The sequence below is a fragment of the Dama dama genome, chromosome 26 (assembly GCF_033118175.1).
Source record: "Dama dama isolate Ldn47 chromosome 26, ASM3311817v1, whole genome shotgun sequence".
Lineage (NCBI taxonomy): Eukaryota > Metazoa > Chordata > Mammalia > Artiodactyla > Cervidae > Dama > Dama dama.
The window spans coordinates 28,791,912-28,813,304 of record NC_083706.1 but is presented as its reverse complement, the minus strand read 5'-3'; the positions used below and the strand labels follow the sequence as shown (position 1 = coordinate 28,813,304).

General features: G+C 36.3%; 1 protein-coding gene across 1 annotated transcript in view; it reads right to left on the bottom strand.

Moving 5' to 3' along the window:
- The window catches only part of PDE7B (phosphodiesterase 7B), a 344,452-nt gene extending 323,866 nt beyond the window's left edge, over nt 1-20,586 (bottom strand). Inside the window, exon 1 of the mRNA XM_061130037.1 lies at nt 20,187-20,586. Within this exon, the coding sequence (XP_060986020.1) occupies nt 20,187-20,207 (21 nt within the window). The 5' untranslated portion in view covers nt 20,208-20,586. The remainder of the gene's footprint in view (nt 1-20,186) is intronic.
- Between the last annotated feature and the right edge of the window lie 807 nt (nt 20,587-21,393).

Genomic DNA, 21,393 nt, shown 5'->3' with positions numbered 1-21,393 from the left:
CTGCAGTGATGCAAGCCAAGAATCTAGACTTTATCGATTGTCCTTTATTTAATGGATATGTACACAATGCACATGGTACTGACTACTGAGCCCAGTTCTAAGTGCACAGACACATAGAGACACGTACAAACACACAGTAAGTCTGTACAGCAATCCTGTAAGGAAGGCAGGGTTAGCTTCTTCCTCCCATTTTACAAATTGGAGAACAGGTTATTTATCCAAGATTACTTGTACAAGGTTACAGGGCTGGTAGGAGACTGAGCCAGATTGTAAACCTAGGGAGCCTGGCTCCAGCATTCGGGATCATAAGCACTGTGCACTGATACCTCTCCTTTAGACCCAGTCTATTATCCATTTCTATCCACTACACTGTCAGATACTCACATCTGAACACTAACCATGCTCCACTCTCTCTGCCTCAAGCCAAGTTACCTTTCCCTCTCATCACCTGCAGTAACTGACAGCCGCCCATGATGGCTTCTATTCCCCAGGCTGAACAGTCCATTCTCTGGACAGGAGCCAGAGTAATCATTTTAAGCACTAATCAGTTGGATCTCTTTCCTGTCTCCTTCATTTTGGTGGGTGTCCCATTCACTGTGAGAAGGGGACAATTCAGACCATGCCTGTGGAGGTGCACATGATCTGGGGCTTGCCTAGCTCGACCCACATTTCTCCTTTCATCCTAGAATCTCATCTTGCTCCAGCAGCCCTGACCTTTCTTGTCTTTCAAACAGTGAAATTTTATTTTCTTCTTGGAGTTTTGCTCCTGCTCTTTCCTTCGCCTGGATCACTCTTCTTCCAGGTCTTTGCAATGGCTGCATCCATCTTTGAAATGGCTGCATCCACTTCATTATCTCAGTTACAGATAAGACTCCACTGACCTCCCAGTTACACGCCTGCATCTCTACTGCCAGCAACGAGACGTCTCAATAGCCTGCTTTATTTCTTCACAGCATTTAGCAATATCTGAAATGATCTGTCTCATGTCCTTGCTTACGTGTTAACTCTCAGGCTTCTCTCACTAAAATGCAAGCTCCATGGAGATGCAGACTTCCTCTTTTCAACTTTCATATTCCCAGTCCCTATACTACATTAGGCTCCCAAATCCTTGATGGTTGAATCAATGAATCCTGGTTCTGTCATTTAGAAACACTGACCATAGGTTAGTTATTTAATCAATGGGAATCACAGTGTGCAGTCAAAAGGGGACAATTAGACCCATGTATTAGAGATCTTCTGGGGATATTTAGAGATTTAAGCAGAAATTAGAATTTTTCTCAAGACCATAGTGCTCCTGAATATAAGATACTAAAGTTTTGGACCAATTAATAGTTTGTTACGTGTGCACATCCTATATTTCACATCAATCAAAATAAGTCTAGACCAATCCCAGTTCTAATATCTAACACAATTACTTGTAAACATAGATTATCTTAATTAAAGTAATAATATTATGCGCCAGTCAGCATCTGGCTATATACTTGCATATGTGTACTTGTATATACACACACAAATACTTTAGCTATATCTGTACCTATATTTATATATCTATATCTATCTCTAGTCACATGGACACACACATATGTACATGAACTTGTATATCTGATTTTTTATCTGATGCTCTCTTAATAATAATAAAATACTATTCTATTTTTAAAATAAATAATAATTATTCATTATTAAAAGTAAAACAATAATAATTGAGCCAGCATACTTAAGGCATCTAGGCCAAACTAAACAAGAGAAAATTTAAAATATTTGGTCTAAAATTAAATCTCAGTTAAGTTCATGTAAGAATTAATTTAGATTGAATACTGGGCACAGGTCTCATGCTGCTTATGCATGGTGCGGAAGTCAAAGATCCACCATATCACAGTTTTGGGTGTTCATGGAAGCCCCCTAACCAATATTCCTTTTAAATTGTCTCCACCTACTGACTCATCAGGCCTGCTTCTTGATAAAATATAGGCATTAATAGCAATGATAGTCAACATAATAGTAGTAATGATAATCACTCACTTGTGTCTGAATATTTGTGATCCCATGGACTGTAGCCCAAGAGGCTTCTCTGTCCATGGAATTCTCCAGGTAAAAATACTAGAGTGTGTAGCCATCTCCTTCTCCAAGGGATCTTCCCAACCCAGGGATCAAACTCAGTTTTCCTGCATTGCAAGCAGATTCTTTACCATCTGAGCCACTAGGGAAACCCTTGATAGTTAACATATTTAAACACTAGCTTGAGCAGAGGCAAAAGATATGTATGACCATCTTGGCATCAAGCAGAACACTGGCTGAGGACAAGAGCCAGGATGCAGAGAATGTTGTACTAAACTCAGCCATACAAAAAAACCTCTCCTAGCCTGGAATTCTAATTTTTTTTTAAAGCTATGATATAAGACTCTGGTTTGAAAATGGTGACAAAATTTTCAGCCTGTTTCACAGTTAGAAAGTAATTGAAGTCATCTTGCTTACTCAAGATTGCATGAATAACCTAAATGCAAAATTAACAGGTTTATAAATTTTTTAAAAATTTAAATTCGATGCATTAAATTAGTTTAAAATTTATTTATGAATTCCTTTTTGATTTCTTTAAAGAAAAAACTAAATATTTGTGCTAGAAATAGAACTTACTCATGTACCTTTTAACAAGAATTTGCAATTAAAAATTGTGCAAAACTGCTAGTTACACAACAGTTTGTAATAAGTCCTTGTTATTACTCTATAACATGCTAAAGCTAAAAATGTCTTCTCAGTTTAAAAATCCATGGAGTAACACATAAAGCTTAGTCTTTTGGCCTAAATATTAAGTCAATTTTCTTTGTTTTCTATTACCTGTAATGATGATGGTATCAATTCAAAACAGCACATTTTAGAAAACATATCACTTATTAATATGTTTTAGTTTAATATGCTTTAGCACATATTCAGTGATATACTTGAAAATCATTAAACATCGATTCTTTTTAAATTTTAATTTTTAAAATTTCTATTTTGAAAAAAATGACATGAAAACTAGAAGTATACACTTATTTAAAAAGCAAATCAACAAAGCAGGATACTTCAAGCATATTTTTCTTAACTGTTTACTGTTTTTTCTCCAAAATATATTTTTTCAAGCTATTTTAAAATTGCTTGTAAATAATTTAATGATTGTACTCTAGGTTAAGGACTTGGCATACTTTGCATTTGTCAGCTATAACTTCAAGCTCACCTGTCTCCAAAGATAATCCAGCACTGGAAAATCTGCATAACGTAGTATTAGAAACACAAACGCCCAAGAAAAGCCAGCAAACTGCCAGAAGCAATGGATAAGTACTAAACACCAAAAACCTGGTTTTACATAACGAGACCAGACATGGACTCTAGCTTAGCTAAATTTAATCCTGGGTATAGAATTTTGTTTGCAACTATTTGAATAATAATTAGAACAATTGCACTCATCTCACACTCTAGTAAAGTAATGTTCAAAATTCTCCAAGCTAGGCTTCAACAGTATGCGAACCGAGAACTTTCAGATGCTCAAGCTGGATTTAGAAAAAGCAGGAACACGAGATCAAAATGCCGATATCCAGTGGATCATAGAAAAAGCAAGAGAATTCCAGTAAAACATCTACTTTTACTTTATTGACTATGCTAGTCTTTGTGTGAATCACAACAAACTGTGGAAAATTCTTAAAGAGATGGGAATACCAGACCACCTTACCTGACTCCTGAGAAATCTGTGTGCAAATCAAGAAGCAACAGTTAAAACAGGACATGGAACAACAGACTGGTTCCAAATCGGGAAAGGAGTACGTCAAGGCTGTATATTGTCACCCTGCTTATTTAACTTATATGCAGAGTACATCATGAGAAATGCCAGGCTGGATGAAGCACAAGCTGGAATCAAGATTGCAGGGAGAAATATCAATAACCTCAGAAATGCAGATGACACCACCCTTATGGCAGAAAGTGAAGAAGAACTAAAGAGCTTCTTGACAAAAGTGAAAGAGGAGAGTGAAAAAGTTGGCTTAAAACTCAACATTCAAAAAACTAAGATCATGGCACCTGGTCCCATCACTTCATGGCAAATAGATGGGGAAACAGTGGCAACAGTGTCAGACTTTATTTTCTTGGGCTCTAAAATCACTGCAACCATGAAATTAAAAGATGCTTGATCCTTGGAAGAAAAGCTATGACCAACCTAGACAGCATATTAAAAAGCAGAGACATTACTTTGCTAATAAAGGTCCGTCTAGTCAAGGCTATGGTTTCTCCAGTAGTCATGTATAGATGTGAGAGTTGGACCATAAAGAAAGCTGACTGCTGAAGAATTGGTGCTTTTGAACTGTGGTGTTGGAGAAGACTCTTGAGAGTCCCTTGGACTGCAAGGAGATCAAACCAGTCCATCCTAAAGGAGATCAATCCTGAATAGTCATTGGAAAGACTGATCCTGAAGCTGAAGCTCCAATACTTTGGCTACCTGATGCAAAGAACTGACTCACTGCAAAAGCCCCTGATGCTGGGGAAGATTGAAGGAAGGAAGAGAATGGGATGACAGAGGATGAGATGGTTGGATGGCATCACTGACTCAATGGACATGAGTTTGAGTAAGCTCCAGGAGTTGGTGATGGAGAGAGGAGCCTGGTGTGCTGCGGTCCATGGAGTCACAAAGAGTTGGACACAGCTGAGCAACTGAACTGAACTGATTTGAGTAATATTTTGCTCATTCCACAGGACATAGCTATTGTACTGAAAATAAAGTATTTTAAGTGTTTACAACACATACGAACTAACACACAATGTCTCATTCAGAGATATTAGATTTGCTTGCATGGAACTAGGAGTTGTGAAACAATCTGGATGATGAAAGTTGCTAATAGCTCATGGTAGCTAATTCATATCAACTACTAAATAAGATAACTCTTAGAGACAGTGCCTTCACTTAGCGACTGAACAAGGACTATGTAAGATAACATTAGCTTCCATGCATGAAAGCCATAAATCAAAACTTAAATGATACATTTTGGTATATATGCTTGATTGGAAATATGCAGTACAGATGAAAAATTGTCTATTAGCAAACAGTTATTTAACCCAAGTTCTCTTTAGGACATTAGCAACCTCCAAAATGGTATTTGTCAAAGTACTACTGGCAAATAATAGTTATAAAATAAGGTAATTGCACTGATGCAAATGCAATTCTTTGTTGTAAACATTTATGTAATGGTTATAGTAGTGCTTATAGTAAAATATGGGAGGTAAACACATACTTATCTTTATCTATTTAGCTTATGATTCTGATTATAACTTTTCATTTCTAAATTTATTTCAGATATAAAAGACAATTAAATTTTAACAAATTAAGAATTTACTTCTGGTGCATACTGGGGTCTTTTAATGCATCTTTCTATATCTTTTTAAGAAAGCAATGAAAGGAAAAAAGAGATAACTGCATAGTACTTAGTACGTGCCAGCCACTGTTTTAAGCACATCATATATATTCATTCAATACAAAATCAGGTTAAGACAATCAGGACTATTAGTACCACCAGTAACCTGGCAGAAGCAAATGTAAATACTATCTGATCAAAGAGAGTACCACAGTAGGCCTCAAGTTATCTCCATAGCTTTTATATGTAATGTCCAGTGTCTCATCAAAAATAACCAAGCATATGAAAGGAAAGAAATGTGAACCCATCAGGAGCACTAAAGGACAATAGATACAGACACAGTATAAATAAAACAGTTACAGAGACTTCAAAATAATACATATAATATATACAAGGATGTGATAGACAAAACTGAGAATTTTGTCATAGATCTAGAAGCTAATAATATCATCATCATCATTGTATAATGAAAACATATATTATAATAAAAATATAGTAATAAATACAAAGAAAACCTCACCTAAGCAATCACAGTTAACACTACTGGAAATCGAAGATATAAAGAAAGAATTACAGACAGTTAAAAAAAAAAAAGGACAGTTTGCTTTTAAAAGACTAGTGGCAATGACATACATATACTACATGAGTAAAACAGGTAGCTAGTGGGAAGCTGCTGAGTAACACAGGGAGCTCGGGGCTCTGGGACATCCTAGATGGATGGAATGAGGAGGTGGGCGGAGACTCAAGAGGAAGGAGATTCACACTGTTATGCAGCAGAAGCCAACACAACTTTGTAAAGCAATTATCCTTCAATTAAAAATAAATTTTCAAGTAGACTATTTCTGGCATCAACAGAAACAGTGAGTTATAAGACAATAACATTGTAAAGTGGGGGAAGAGAATTACCAGTTTAGAATTTGCTTCCCCGGAAAAGTACCTATTAGAAAAAGAGTCAATACATTTCAGACAAAAAACAAAACTGGGCCAAATTATTACTATACTAAAGGAAATCCTATATGTAATCTCAGAGATGCAGGAAGAAATGAAGAGCATATAAGACTATATGAAACCATAATAACAATAATTATTGTGGAATTTAAATTATATAAAATTAAATACCTAAAAATAACATATAATTCAGAAGAAGCACATAAGTAGTGAAGGCATTCATTCTAAGGTTTTCAAGTTTCCCACAAACTGAAAGAAGTACTAATTTGCATTGTACTTTGATTAGGTTGAAGACACCTCTTGTAACTTCCATGATAACCAGTAAAACAATGTAAAAGTTGTAAAAATAACAAGCTAATAGGAAAACGGCAATGAAATTACAAATATACTCAGTCCAAAAGATATCAAACAAAGAGATAAAAAGAAATATAGAATAGGAAGGGCAAATAGCATAGTAAGTCGGCATATTTAAATTCAAATATATTATTATGACATTAAATATAAAATGACTAAATACTCCACTGAAAAGAAAAATACCAGACTGTATGATAAAACAATATTTACTTATCTGATGCTTGTAAAGAGAGATATTTAAACCATAAACATAAAGAAAAGTTAAAACTTAGAGAATGAGAGAGAAGTCACATAGACTCTAGCTAACAGAAAGCTAGTTGTATAGATTTTTAAGTTGACTTGAAGGCAAAATCGTTAATAGAGGAAAAAAAAAACGGGTCTCATTACGAGACAGGTTTCAATTCACCATGATGATATAATAGTTCTAAATTTGTATCTAACTAAGCATCTGTCATCCTTTTTTTCCATTACCATCCTATTTCCTTAAGGAGACTTTTTAGACTTGTTTATTCTAATCACTTCCTTCCAAAAGAGTTTAAAACCATGTACACTATACATCTGTTGATGCCCTGAGTCTCTCTGGAGGGCCATAGACCACTATGATACATATTGATTTTCTTTGCTTCCTGAGAACCAATTATTAGATCTGAATTAGGGGCTTCCTTGGTAGCTCAGCTGGTAAATAAACTGCCTACAATGCAGGAGAATACAGTTCAATTCCTGGGTCAGGAAGATCCTCTGGAGAAAGGAACCCACTCCAGTATTCTGGCCTGGAGAATTCCATGAACTGTATAGCCCATGGGGTTGCAAAGAGTTGGACATGACTGAGCAACTTTCACTTTCATGTGATTAACAATTTCCTAATTGACTTGTATATTGTCAGCTTGCTTATTTAACTTATATGTGGAGTACATCATGCAAAATGCCAGGCTGGATGAAGCACAAGCTGGAATCAAGTTTGCAGGAAGAAATATCAATAACCTCAGATATGCAGATGACACCACCTTTATGGCAGAGAGTAAAGAGGAACCGAAGAGCCTCTTGATGAAAGTGAAAGAGGAGTGAAAAAGCTGGCTTAAAGCTCAACATTCAAAAAACTAAGATCATGGCATCTGGTCCCACCACTTCATGGCAAATAGATGGGGAAAAAAGGGAAACAGTGATAGACTTTATTTTCTTGGGCTCTGAAATCACTGCAGATGGTAACTGCAGCCATGAAACTAAAAGACGCTTGATCCTTGAAAGAAAAGCTATGACCAACCTAGACAGCATATTAAAAAGCAGAGACATTACTTTGCTAACAAAGGTCTGTCTAGTCAAAGCTATGGTTTTTCCAGTAGTCATGTATGGATGTGAGAGTTGGATCATAAAGAAGGCTGAGTGCCGAAGAATTGATGCTTTTGAACTGTGGTGCTGGAGAAGACTCTTGAGAGTCCCTTGGACTGCAAGGAGATCAAACCAGTCAGTCCTAAAGGAAATCGGTCCTGAATATTCATTGAAAAGACTGATGCTAAGAAAAATAATTGTCTCTTGGTTATGTATGGTACTTACAAACTACTAGGTTTTTCAGTCCAGGACAGAGGCAATGAGAAAATGAAATGTGGTGCTAAAAGGGTAAAAAATTTGTCTTGAAATAAACTTTGTTTTCCAAAAAAAAAAAAAAGAAAAGACTGATGCTGAAGCTGAAGCTCCAATACTTTGGCTACCTGATGCGAAGAACTGACTCACTGCAAAAGCCCCTGATGCTGGGGAAGATTGAAGGAAGGAGAATGGGATGACAGAGGATGAGATGGTTGGATGGCATCACCGACTCAATGACATGAGTTTGAGTAAGCTCCAGGAGTTGGTGATGGACAGGGAAGCCTGGTGTGCTGCAGTCCATGGCATCGCAAAGAGTTGGACACGACTGAGTGACTGAACTGAATTGACCTGTATATGTTTCCCTGGTGGCTTGGTGGTAAAAATCCACGTGCAATGCAGAAGACTCTGGTGTGATCCTTGGGTTGGGAAGATCCCCTGGAGAAGGAAATGGCAACCCACTCCAGTCTTCTTGCCTGGGAAATCTCATGCACAGAAGAGCTTGGAAGTCCATGGGTTGGCAATAGTCCGACACGACTTAGTGACAACCACCACCAATTGACTTGCAGAGAGTGCAGTATCTAACAGCCAGAGTCCAAATTCACTTCACATGTGTGTGAAACATGCATGAAAGTTGACTACATGTCAGATCATATATATAAGCTACACCAAATCCCAATGACCTAAATCAGGTATTATCAATTATGATCTATGACCACAGCAGATTATACTTGGAAACAGTCACAAAAAGATAACTACAAAATCCCAATGTGTTTGAAAATTAATAAATGCACATCTAAATAATCTAAGTGTCCAAAAAGAAGTTACAATTGAAACTGTTTTGAGCTATCTGATCATGGAAATACTAAATTTGGGGATGCAAATTAGAGAAAATTTTATTGGTTTAAATGTTATATTGAAAAAGAAGAAAAATTGAAATGCTATGAGCCAAGATAAAAAAAAAAAAAACACCCTGAGAAAATAGAAAAAAACTTAAGAAAATAAATCTAAAAAAGAAGAAAAAAGGAAATAATAAAGGACTAAAATGAATAAACAGACAATAAATACACATAAATAAAGAGAATTTTAAAAGTCAAAAGTTTTTACTTGAAATATCTAATAAAATTGATCTTGGCAGAACCAGTGGAGAAAAACAAGAAAAACTGAAATGGCATAATAAACTAAGAGCAAGAATAAAAAGTTAGCCTAAAAGGCAAAGAATTATGAACAACTTATGCTAATTACTAAATTTTGATAAAATAACTGACCTAGAAATACATGACTTACCAAAACTGAAAATAAAAGTAGAGACTGAATAACCCATAAAAATGAGTAAAGTTAAAATTGTAACTAAAATCTTGGCCACAAAATATTCCAGGACTAGATGGACTTGATTACAATGTCTAAAAAATATTTAGGGAAGAAATGGCATGAATCTATATAAATTTATATAAATCTCTCTCCCTCAAATTTTAAAAAGGTAATATTTTGTAACTATTTTTATGAGGTCAATGGAACCTGGTTGTTACCAGAAAGGATAATTTTAGCCTTATTTTTCTTAATGAACATAGCTGCAAAATCCTAAAAGTTATTAGCAATCCAGAAACAAGGTAAAAATGGATTAAAAAATATCAGAACACATCATGACGAAATTGGAATTACTCCAGGATTTCAAGTTGGATTTGACATTGTAAAATTAATCACCACCTCAACAGAATAATAGAGAAAATCATATGGTAGATATCAGAAAAAATATTTGATAAATCAAATATTTATTCACGGTAACTTACAAACTAGAAATAGAAGGAAACTTCCAATATTATAGACAACATCATACTTAATGGTAGAATGTTGGAAATTTTCCTTCTAATATTGAAAACAATACACTACCCACTGTTATCTCTTCAACAATTTACTGAAAATCCTAGCCATTACAATAAGAAAAAATTGTCAATATTTAAGAAGAATATATACATGCTTACCAATATTCTTGGATAGTATGACTGACTACATAGAAAATCAAAAGAATTGACAGATAAATTATTAGAATTTCCAAGTGAGTTCAGCAAGGCTGCTAACAACAAATCGATACACCAACATTTAATTGGTTTTTCACAGTGACTAAATAACAAGTATATATTAGTAACAAAAATTAAAAATTAAAATTGAAGAGATACTATTTAGAGTAGCATCAAAATACTAACTGCTTAGTAATATATCTAGCAAGGAATATGCAACATGACCACAAAGCAAGCTATTATTGAGAGAAATTACCAAAGACCTAAATAAAGGGAAGAATATACTACCTTCACGAATTGAAAGACTCAAGGAAAGATGTCAAATCTTCCCAAATCCATCAATATCCCAAAAGTGCTTTTTTTTTCTTTTTTTTAGGGAAGAATCTTAAGTTAACTTTAAAATTATATGGAAATGTAGAGAACCAAGAAGAGAAACAGGAGATTTTACCAATGGGAGAAAAATATTTGTACAATAGATAGCAATCAAAGGTATCAAAATACATTTTAAAAATTCCTATAAATTAATATATAAGTGACTTATTTAGACAATTCACAAAGAAGATATTTACATGGCTAATATATATGTGCAAAAGTGTTCAAACTCATCAGTAGCCAGGAAATGCAAATTAAAACCACCATATATTAATCACTACATACCTCCCCTAAATGCTAATTTATAAGGTTAGTGAGGAATTTTATAAACCATACACTGTTGGTGGGAGTGTAAATATTTTAACCATTTTGAGCAGTTTTGAATTTTCTACCGAAGTAAAACATAAACATTCTCTGTGGCCCAGCAACTAATTCCTACGCATATGGTCAGCAGAAATACATGTACTGCATCAAAAGACAGGCATAAGAATGCTCAGACCAGTACTATTCCTCATATTAAAAACTAGATACAATTGAAACATTTTTCCATAGCAAAATGGATGAATAAATTGTTGCATAGTATCAGATAATTAGATACAATGCAATAATTAAATAAAATACGGCTGTATGCAACAATCTGCTAAATCTCACTGTATAATGATGAGTGAAAAGAGTGGAGGAGGCTTGACAGGATTTTTGAAGTGACAGTTATGTAATAATGTTCTCTTTCTTGGCTTGGGTAGTGTAGTGGTTACACAGTGTTTCACTTGTAACTAGTGAACCATTCTGTACATTTATATCTTTTGAGTATTCCTCTGCACATGTGCTATAGTTTAAAAATAAAATTAAAACTATTTCTCTTAAGTGTTTAAAGCACCCCATAGTACTATGGCCAAAATAGTTATAACTCTCCATGAAATAATTTTTATAAGTGTAAGCAAACAATACCAGTTGATACACACATGATGCTTACTACCTGTCACGCATGACTTTAAGCACTTTACAAATAAAGTGCATTTGATCTTCTCAACAACCATATGAGGCAGATATTATAAACACCTTCATCTTATAAATAAGTAGAGTGCTGCTCAGAGAGACTAACTGGCTCAGGATCACAGAGCTAATCAGTAAGCCCCAGTGAACTGTGCCAGATTCCGCACTGTTTACCATTGTAGGACACTGCCTTCCAGAACAAAACTTCTGAAGTTGAAAGTGTCAGATTTAGTCACTGTGAATGAATTTAAAATGAAATAATGTTTCCTCGATACACTGGAAACTCCTATTTCAAGTAGACTGATTTAACATTTTGACATAGATATTTTTATATTTTGTAAAATAATTTTAAAACTCTTTTTCTATGCTTGGAATGACCAAAGATGGATTTTAACATAATGCTTGTGAAACACTGAAAACTCAAAAAAAAAAACCCTGTCAATTAAAAAGCAGGGATTAAATTTCAACTCTATTAGTTTTAACTTCTGTGAACCTCAATTACCTTGTCATTAAAATGGGCATAATGAATCCTTTCCTAATAGGAAGATTCTGAGAAAGAACTGATTTGACATTTGTGCTCTGAACCAGCCGACTAATATGAAAACCAATCCAATCGTGTGAGTAGAGTAAATGTTAGAAATTTTACAACATAAATGTACCTCATTTTAAACTCACATTTAAGAGGCTTAAAAGTCAAAAGTGCTAAATAACTTAAGGCCAGCATTTGGAACTTGAATGCAGCAATTTAGGTTATAAGGTCAGTTTTTCTTGAAAAAAGTTTGATCCTTATTGTTTTCTTCCTGTTTTCCCTTCTCTCTCCACATAATATATGAAAACTAAATTAAAAAATATATATATATATTATTACCATTTAATTCAATAAATATATTTGACCTATTTTTTAAAAGATTTACATTAAAGGAGACATATTTTAAATAGGCTATGTTATCCAATTCACTGTTTCTGACATGAATACCGTTTGAAAAGTTTTTATGTACATTTGTTTTCAAGTTTAAGAAGGGTTTGCCCTCTCTCTCTCTCCTGCACTCACACAGACACTTAGCAGCAACAAATTAATGAAAAAGAAGATAGTAATTCTCAGCTACTTTATTATCAGTCATTGGATTATTTTTAAATGATTAACAATTTTTTTCTTAAAAAAATTAATAGAAATGTATAGAGAAAAATCTAGAATGTCATTCAAGTCTCCTATCATACAAATTTCTGTTTTGTGTCTATCCCTTTTGTTTTAACTTAAAGGTTATTCTTTACTCCAAGCACAATTAAAAAAAAAAAAAGATCTAGAAAAACAGAAAATAAAAATGACTAAATAATTAAAATGACCAATACATTTTCCACATCAAACTAAAAACCAAATTGAAATAGTTTTTATTTTATTGAAAAACAAGAACACTAGTCTGACGGACATGGAAATATACTGTATTTTTATCACAGGGAAAACAACTTTTTCCTTCAATTTAATGATCTTTTCTAAATCAAGGCATTCTTTAGACCGCTGTGTCACTGCAGCATCTCCTTTTTCGAGAATGCATCTACACTTTTGTAAATGACTGAGTTCTTTCATCTGCTGGACACAGCTGGTAAGTGGCATAATGGGAAAGGGAAATGAAAGTTTTTTTTTTCCTCCTGAAAAACCAAGAAATGTATAAATCATATTGAAACTGAAGCATCTGTTGCTTGTATTACTGCACAAAATACCCATCTTAATACACACAGTGTTTTCTACTGTTTTATGAATAAATGCTATTATAGCATATTTTAATTTAAAAAGTCTATGATGGGTGGTTTCCTTAAACACTATTTGAGTAAATTGTGCATATTTAATTTGAAAAATTACACCAAACTAATTATAAAACAGAAAGTTTAAAGTGCTCAAACCAATAAAATATATTGAGTAAAATATGTACCTTTAGTTTATGGAGAAAAGTCTCAAATAGTTGTCAGGCAACAGGCCAGCAAGTTTTCTTATGAAAATTCTGAAACACATATGAAAGCTGGAAGGAACTCTGAGCTCGACTAAGACTCTCGTTTTGTACATGAGGACACTGGTGCCCCGAGAAATGATTGGTCCACAGTTACTCAAGCAGGAAACCTGGGTTATCTCTCTCCTCGCTTCAGGGACAAGCTGGTCTCAGCTGTGTCAAAGGCAAGGGAGGGAAACTCAGGATTGAAGGAAGAATCTAATGAAGCAATTAAAAAACAGAACTGTTTCTCCTTTTATTTTCCAATTTTGTCTCACCTTCAACTTAAATATCATGCGAAAGTAAACAGATACCCATAATCTTTCCATTGCATACATAATAAACTAGTGGTGAGAAAAGATGAACGATTCTACAGTATTTACATCCCAGAGGCTTCCACTGTTATTTTTATTTGAATTTGTAGACCTTTTCAATCAGTGTGTGTGAATATGTATATATAGCCATACAAATGCTAATGTAGCTTTTTCCCCACTTGTCACATTTTGAAAATCATTCCAGATTGTTCATGTAGATCTCGCTTACTCTTTTAAACAGTGATATGATATTCTAGTCTATGGATTTAAAATAATGTACTCAACAACTCACCTATTATCAGTTTAGGTAGCTTCTGAGTTTTTATATTACAAAGAAGGCAAAAATAAACATAATTTGATGTGTTCTTAGATTAAGATTTACTAGAGTCAAAGAATATGTAAAACATTGAACGTTAAGTATCTTTATTTTAGATATCAAATTTTGACCAGCTTAGGGAAGATCCCCTGAAGAAGGAGTGGCAACCCACTCCAGTACTCCTGCCTGGAAAATTCCATGGACGGAGGAGCCTGGTGGGCTACAGCCCATAGGGTCGCAAAGAGTCAGACATGACTGAAGTGACTTAGCACACAAACGCAAGTATATACTAACCTCCTACGTCTACATCTGAACCCATGGAAATACCTCTTCACACCAAACTAACCCTGGACTCCACCTGCCACCCCAGAGGAAAAGAAGAATATTCTTAAAACTCTCAAAAAACCTTTAGTATATTTAAATCATGTAAAAACTTCTGTTTTGAACAAAATCTTTTTTTTGTGTATTTGAAGCAGTAAGTAGGTAATGATGATTTTCATCATGCAGAAAGGATGTCTGTTACATTTATTTATATGCTAATTATGAATCTAAAACACAAAAGCTAATAATAAGAAAAGAATCTGAGCAGGAATTTCAATGAAAAATTTTATGCAAATTCACCAGCCACTAGAAAGGAAAAACTAAAATAAACAAACTTCAAATTTTATAAGAGGAAACGCCATCAAAGTCTCATTACCAATCTTAATTTTTCCATCTTCTTACAAACGCAAGAGAGAGAAGAAAAGGAGACAGGAAGGAAGGAAGAAAGGAAGTGTGGAGGGACAGGAATGGATTGAGGGGTATGAATAAAATAAGCTTTCTTTACTAATATATTGACGAAGGCTGTTATTTTCATTTTTCTTACTGTATGTAAATAAATGTACAAAGCATTCAAGAAAGGATTTTAATTTTGAAAATACTGGGGTATTTATTTACACTCTAGGATATTAAGAAATATATATTGCTTAATAGACTTATGTGTGTTCTGTGTCATGCTATTTTTAGGTTTATCTGAAGCTACAAACCTTGCTCCCTATTCTTCACACTTGAGATGTTAACTGTAAATCAACACCCAAGGAGATGCCAGCAAGAATGCTCTGACCCAAGGAGGATCCTACCAGGGACTGAATTAGGATAACTGAATTGTACTAAAACCCACCAGTAGGAGGAGGCAGCTCCCCCCATCCCCCCGTACCACAGGGGTAAGGTCTCAGAGCAGATACTCAATGGACAATCAGTTCACCAAAAACATTCTTCTTCTGAGGATTCCTCCAACTTAGTTATTAACACATGTTCAGTTATTCTCTAAAGAAACCAGAATTGGAGCAGAGGAGATATTAAAGTGAAATAATACAGGAAGCCTAAGACAATGATTGGCACTTAGGAAAAAGACACTTGTCACGTTGAAGTCTCTAGATACAATGAACTCAGAACACGTCCCTTTGCTGTCTGAAGGGTGCTACAGCCAAGGAGCAGCATGTCAGCCTCAGAGGAGAGAAATGGGGTGAGGACACACGGTCTTCCCTGGGGGGCCACAGTCCGCCTGTAGAGAAATTGCCCAAAACCCAGGGACTTGTTTCTGTTTTCCCTTGACAATGAGGGTATTTTGGAGGCGAAATTATATAAAGCTGGACAATTGAATACAGGCAAACTTTTAAGGGAAGTAGAAGAAATAAAGGATGGGAAAGATGGAAGAATAAAAAGAGTTTAATGCTAACAAGTCCCTATTAACCTATCATGGTGAAGCACAGAATCTGGAAAGGAAAAAGGCATCCTAGAAGTATTCCAAGATCTTCATTTTAAAGCAGAGGAAACTGAAGCCTCCAAAGCTGAAGAAATTTGCCTTAACTCACACAGTTCTTCTGAGCTACTTTGGGATAATTGGTTTCTTGACACAAAGGACATTCCTGCCATATGACACTACATCAGTGGTCAAGCCCATCACAATTTAGGAAACATTCTTGCTTGTACCAACTGGTCACTGTCATCTGGGGTTGCTGTCAAAGTTCTTGAAGGACTGCTGCTTTTTGGAACTCTTATGGTTCCAAGTTCAAGTGATGATGGAGAAACTACCAATGTGCTGATTTAATTCACCATCTCAAACCTGTACAATAGCTTAACCAACCAATGGGAAAACTTTGACTCCCTTAAACATTATATTTTTTATGGATATCACCACAAATATATTGTCCACATCGTGACATGTGGAAAGCATATAGTAATTTTTTAAATAAAAGTCTGACACTCACACTTTTATATACAAATAGAATTTTTTAAATTCCCAAATAATAATGCTATAAAAAGTTTGATCAAAAAAAGACTGTAAGAAATAACTCAATACAACCAATTTATTTACAGGTGATGAAACTGGGATCAAGAGTAAGCAAGTGCTTCTCAACTAGTTAGAACCTGAATAAGGGTCCCGTCTGGTCCCGTCTCTATCTGCTGCTCTTTCTAATGTGCTCCATGCAATCTCTTTCTGGGTACAAATTAAATCATCTAGATACCTAAGCAATTCTTGGGAAAGTATAACTGCCTTGATTATACACTAGAATGTTGACACATTTCATTGCACTCTTTATTCAAATCTCTAACATGCCTGGAATATAGTAGATATTGTCACTTTGAGTGACATGGGCTTCCCTGATAGCTCAGTTGGTAAAGAATCTGCCTGCAGGAGACCCTGGTTTGATTCCTGGGTCGGGAAGATCTGCTGGAGAAGGGATAGGCTACCCACTCCAGTATTCTTGGGCTTCCCTTGTGGCCCAGCTGGTAAAGAATCTGCCTGCAATGCACGAGACCTGGGTTCGATCCCTGGGTTGGGAAAATCCCCTGGAGAAGGGAAAGGCTACCCACTCCAGTATTCTGGCCTGGAGAATTCCATTCTACATCCCTTTTCCCCCATTTCTCCCCCAAACTTCTGTATCATAACTTTAAAGATTGCTAATATACCAAATGACTCATTGCTTATATACCAGGTGGCGCAATAGTAAGGAATCTGCCTGCCAATGCAGGAGACGCAAAAGACGTGGGTTTGATCTCTGGGTTGGGACGATCCCCTGGAGTAGCAAATGGCAACCCACTCCAGTATTCTTGTCTGGAAACTGGTATGGACAGAAGAACCTGGCGGGCTCCAGTCCATGGAGTTGCAAACAGTCGGACATGACACACACACAATACACCAAATGTGTATCACCTCAGGAATCAAAGCCAGCATGTTGACAAAGTCACCTAGGATGCTTGCAAAGTCAATGGTCCTGATAGCTGTAAAATACCCCATGGCTCTGACATGAGCGATAGATATGCTCCCCAAGGCTCATTCTTAGGAAAAGTGAGGAGGCCCCTGGGGAAGCTCTGAGGAGAAATGGAGATGCCACCATGGGGAGGCACTGAGAGAGAGGGTCTCATTGCGTTTCCAAATGCCAAGTCTCTTTCTCCCCAGCTAGATGCACCTCCTAGAAGACAGAGTCCTGCTTGTCTGTGAACTTCTCTGGGACAGATAACCTGAATCCACGGGATGGTGGAGTCTTTGGGTAAAAATTTTTGAACATTGAGGATTCTTCAATAAGTTACCTACCTCCTTCCATAAATTACCCGCTACCAGTCAATGTGAGTTAGATCACTTAGAACACCTAATAGGTTTTACATTTAGATGTTCTGAAGTCTATTCTGATCCTCACTTTTGAGACTTCTCTTTAATATAATGAAGACCTTTTGGTCTTGCTTGGGATTAGTTTACCGCTTAATGCATTCCTTCCAACACCATGTTCTGTGAGTCAACATGCAGCTTCCCCTATGATTGGAGCCTGGTTAACAAATTCAACTTTGGAAGATTAATTCCTAGGCAGAGGCATATCCCAGGCGGTACCATCTCACTTTGAGGAAACTTACTTTTGCATCTGTTTTGGGGTAACACATTCCTTTGACTGAAAAGAACACCAGTCAGTGTTCGAAACGCCCTCCTAAATAGATTATACGTCAGGTTGGGCTTTAACATTAAAAACTTTTTTCAAAGACAATTGAAAATACCCTAGTTGAAATTTATTTAAATTACAATATATGAAGGGTAGTAAATTCTCAGCAAACATTTTAAGTAGGTATTAACTGAGAACTGACAAAGGGGAACTTTGTGAAGAACGTCATGTAAGGCATTACAAAATGTACTGGGGCAATTATTTTTTCTAAGTTGATGTCTGCTTCTGACACATCTTCGATTTTTCCATCCTTGCCCTAAGTAACTTGATTCAAAAGAGTTTCTCCCAGTTAATCGGCTGACATATATATAGTCACCACTGATTTTGTCTCATGTTCAACAGAGGACACTCTGAAACCAGACAGCTTAGTGTCAGGTGAAAAACCTTATAAAGAGGATACAGACTTTGGAGTTGCAACTTGTTAACTTTGGGCTTCTACTTCATACACAAAGCGACTTCATTATATTAGAGAAAATGTCAATCAAAACGTAACTACTGACACCCGTCTTTGTCTCACCAGCCAGTAATAAAAGATAAAGCAGAGGAAATGGAGGAGCGGCAGTTAGGCATTTGCAACACACAAAGTCCTTGTTTTCCCACTAGGCACTGCAGAAAAGCAATTGTCCATTCACAGCACATCCTCTGCATTTCAGGGCTAATATTTTTGCAGTTCTTAACTTGGTACATTACACTCTTAGTTAATTTCATAATTCTTTGAAATGCACGATGTGTTTTACACCTTGCTTAATCTTACTGTCAACATGACCCAGTTTTAAAAATTTCTCTTAATGTTGAGAATAGAAACCTTTGAAAAAAATCAAGAAATTTTGGAAACAGAGTAATGGTTTCAAACAATCCTGTCTTGTTATTGCATAACTTTGAGAAGGGTAATATGGAAATCCATATTAACCATATATTACTCAAATTGCTCTTACAATAATTGACTCTAGATAGGAATGATTTTTAGCAGAGTTTCTCCTCAACCTAAAATAATATTGTGCCATTGAAAACAACATTACCCTGGGTTTAATTGCCCTGCTTGCTGCAACATTTAGTGGTTTATGTATATAAATGCATATGCCTGATTTCAGGGGCAAAGAGGTTTAGTCTAACATTTTAATAGTTATTCTAGTCAAACACATGAAGAACAGAACCTATAGATGGTTGATTAGTTCCCAGGCTCAATCACTCAAGTCCATAATTAAATATCTCACTCTGCTTTCAACTATTGTAGAAGACAATTAGCAAATTTGTAGTGCTAATAAAGAAGTTTTATTCTCCTTTATAAATAATGATATCTAAGTCATTTGATCATGTAACTCAGTGCCTGGATCTCCTCTGTTGACTTCCAAATCCAGAACATTTTAAAAAATTCAACAAATTGATAAATTGCATTTTCCTCAAGAGTTCATATTTCGGACACATCTTCCATAGGTTTTTTTTTTACCTTTGGTCTCATTATTAGCTTCTTTCTCCCTTCCTACTAATTTCTTCATCTTCTATCAACCAACATAACAAACTCAAGAGAAAAATGGAATTTCTTTTTCCCTGTTCCACAACCCTCACCAATCTCTTTACCAGTATTTTCCTGTCCTGTCCCACCAAAAAGAAAATCTGACTCAACTCTAAGATTTACATTGGAGAAGAAATATTGCATTCATGAAAGAAAAAAAAAAAAACCCAAAGGAAAAAAACACAACCCTCTCAGGAGGGGCTCAAAGACCAGTGAAAAGGCCAGAGTGTCTCATTAGGCTGCTTGGAATGAAACAGTTAATTCAGGGTAAGTGATAATGTTTAGTCAGTTTGCCTAGAAAAAGGAAGGAAATTCAAAAGCTGGTTGCTGTAGTAACAATCACAGACCAAAAAATATATACATACAGGTTCATTTAAAATAAAACTCCTGCCATCTCTCTCCTGGGATTCTCTCAAGAAAAACGAGTTGCCGCTGAAATCTGTCGTACCTACCTCAACCATTAAACAAGACATTTAACCATAGTGGCAGTTCTGTGACCTCTGAATGCCGTGAAATCTCTGAGCGCTGCCGCTTGTTCATGAAGACTTGTGCTGCGGAATCCAGCAACTTCATCCAGGATTACAAATATAATTAAGTAAGAAAAAAATAAGAAAAAAAAAAAAGAAAAGAAAGAAAGAAAACCAAAAGCACACAGAGAGATCGGGAAGGAAGGAAGGAAGGTAGAAAGAGACTCTCTGTGGGTGAGGACACCAGGTTTCTCCCAGCAAGCGCTGGGATGGAGCTGAGGCTGCTGCAGCGCCCAGACCCCCCGACTGGCTGGGGGAGCAGGCAGCCGGCCTGCTGGGCTGGGAGGTGCTGTCAGTGGCCACAGGCAAGGAAAAGCGGAGACCAATCGGCTTCAACTCTGGCAGCTTACTGGAGTGGAGCCTTTTCTGTTTATGTTTCCTCATTTCAAGAGTGACGTCAAAGGGTTTAGTTTTTCCTCTGCATGTGCTATTAATTTTAAAGTGCTGTGCTATGGGAAGAATGCGTGTGTGTGTGTGTGTGTGTGTGTGTGTGTGTGTGTGTGTGTGCCTGCGCTGAGCCTGGGCACCCCACTCTCAGGAGAACCCAAGACACGTTTTCTATTTTCAGGAATAAATTTTAACAATTTAAAATACCTTGTGGCGAGGTGTATCCGAAAACAAAACAAGACAACAAAACGCAGAGCTTGATGAGAGCAGCAAAGATTTCTATTTCCCCCCAATGCGTGTGTATGTACCTTTGCCCACGGGCCAGCTGTTGCTTGTTTTTGAACTCGTTCGTTTTTACCCTTCCCTCAAAGAGTTGCTAATCTTGATCGCCGTGGAGGCAGACTTGCACCTCTGAGCCAGTGAACGATAGTCTGTGTAGGGAAGAACAGAAATTATGTTTATGCTGCTGGTCCCTGCTTTTCTCTCTTTTCCTCCAGCTTCTGCGGTGAAGCGTCAGGATTACTCATGCCAGGGAGATCCCTCCTGCAACTCCCCACGGGGATCATTCAAGAAGCAGAGCACGGGGATACCACACAAGCATGCCGGGGGCTTCAGCACGTTCTCGCCCAAACTGTGTGAAGGTACAGTTATTTAGGGAGAATTCCTCTACCAGGGCCCCCAGCTCATCCCTGTATTTCTCTTCCCACTCTGGAAAATCTCAGTGGTGGCCATCTGTTGTTTCTGC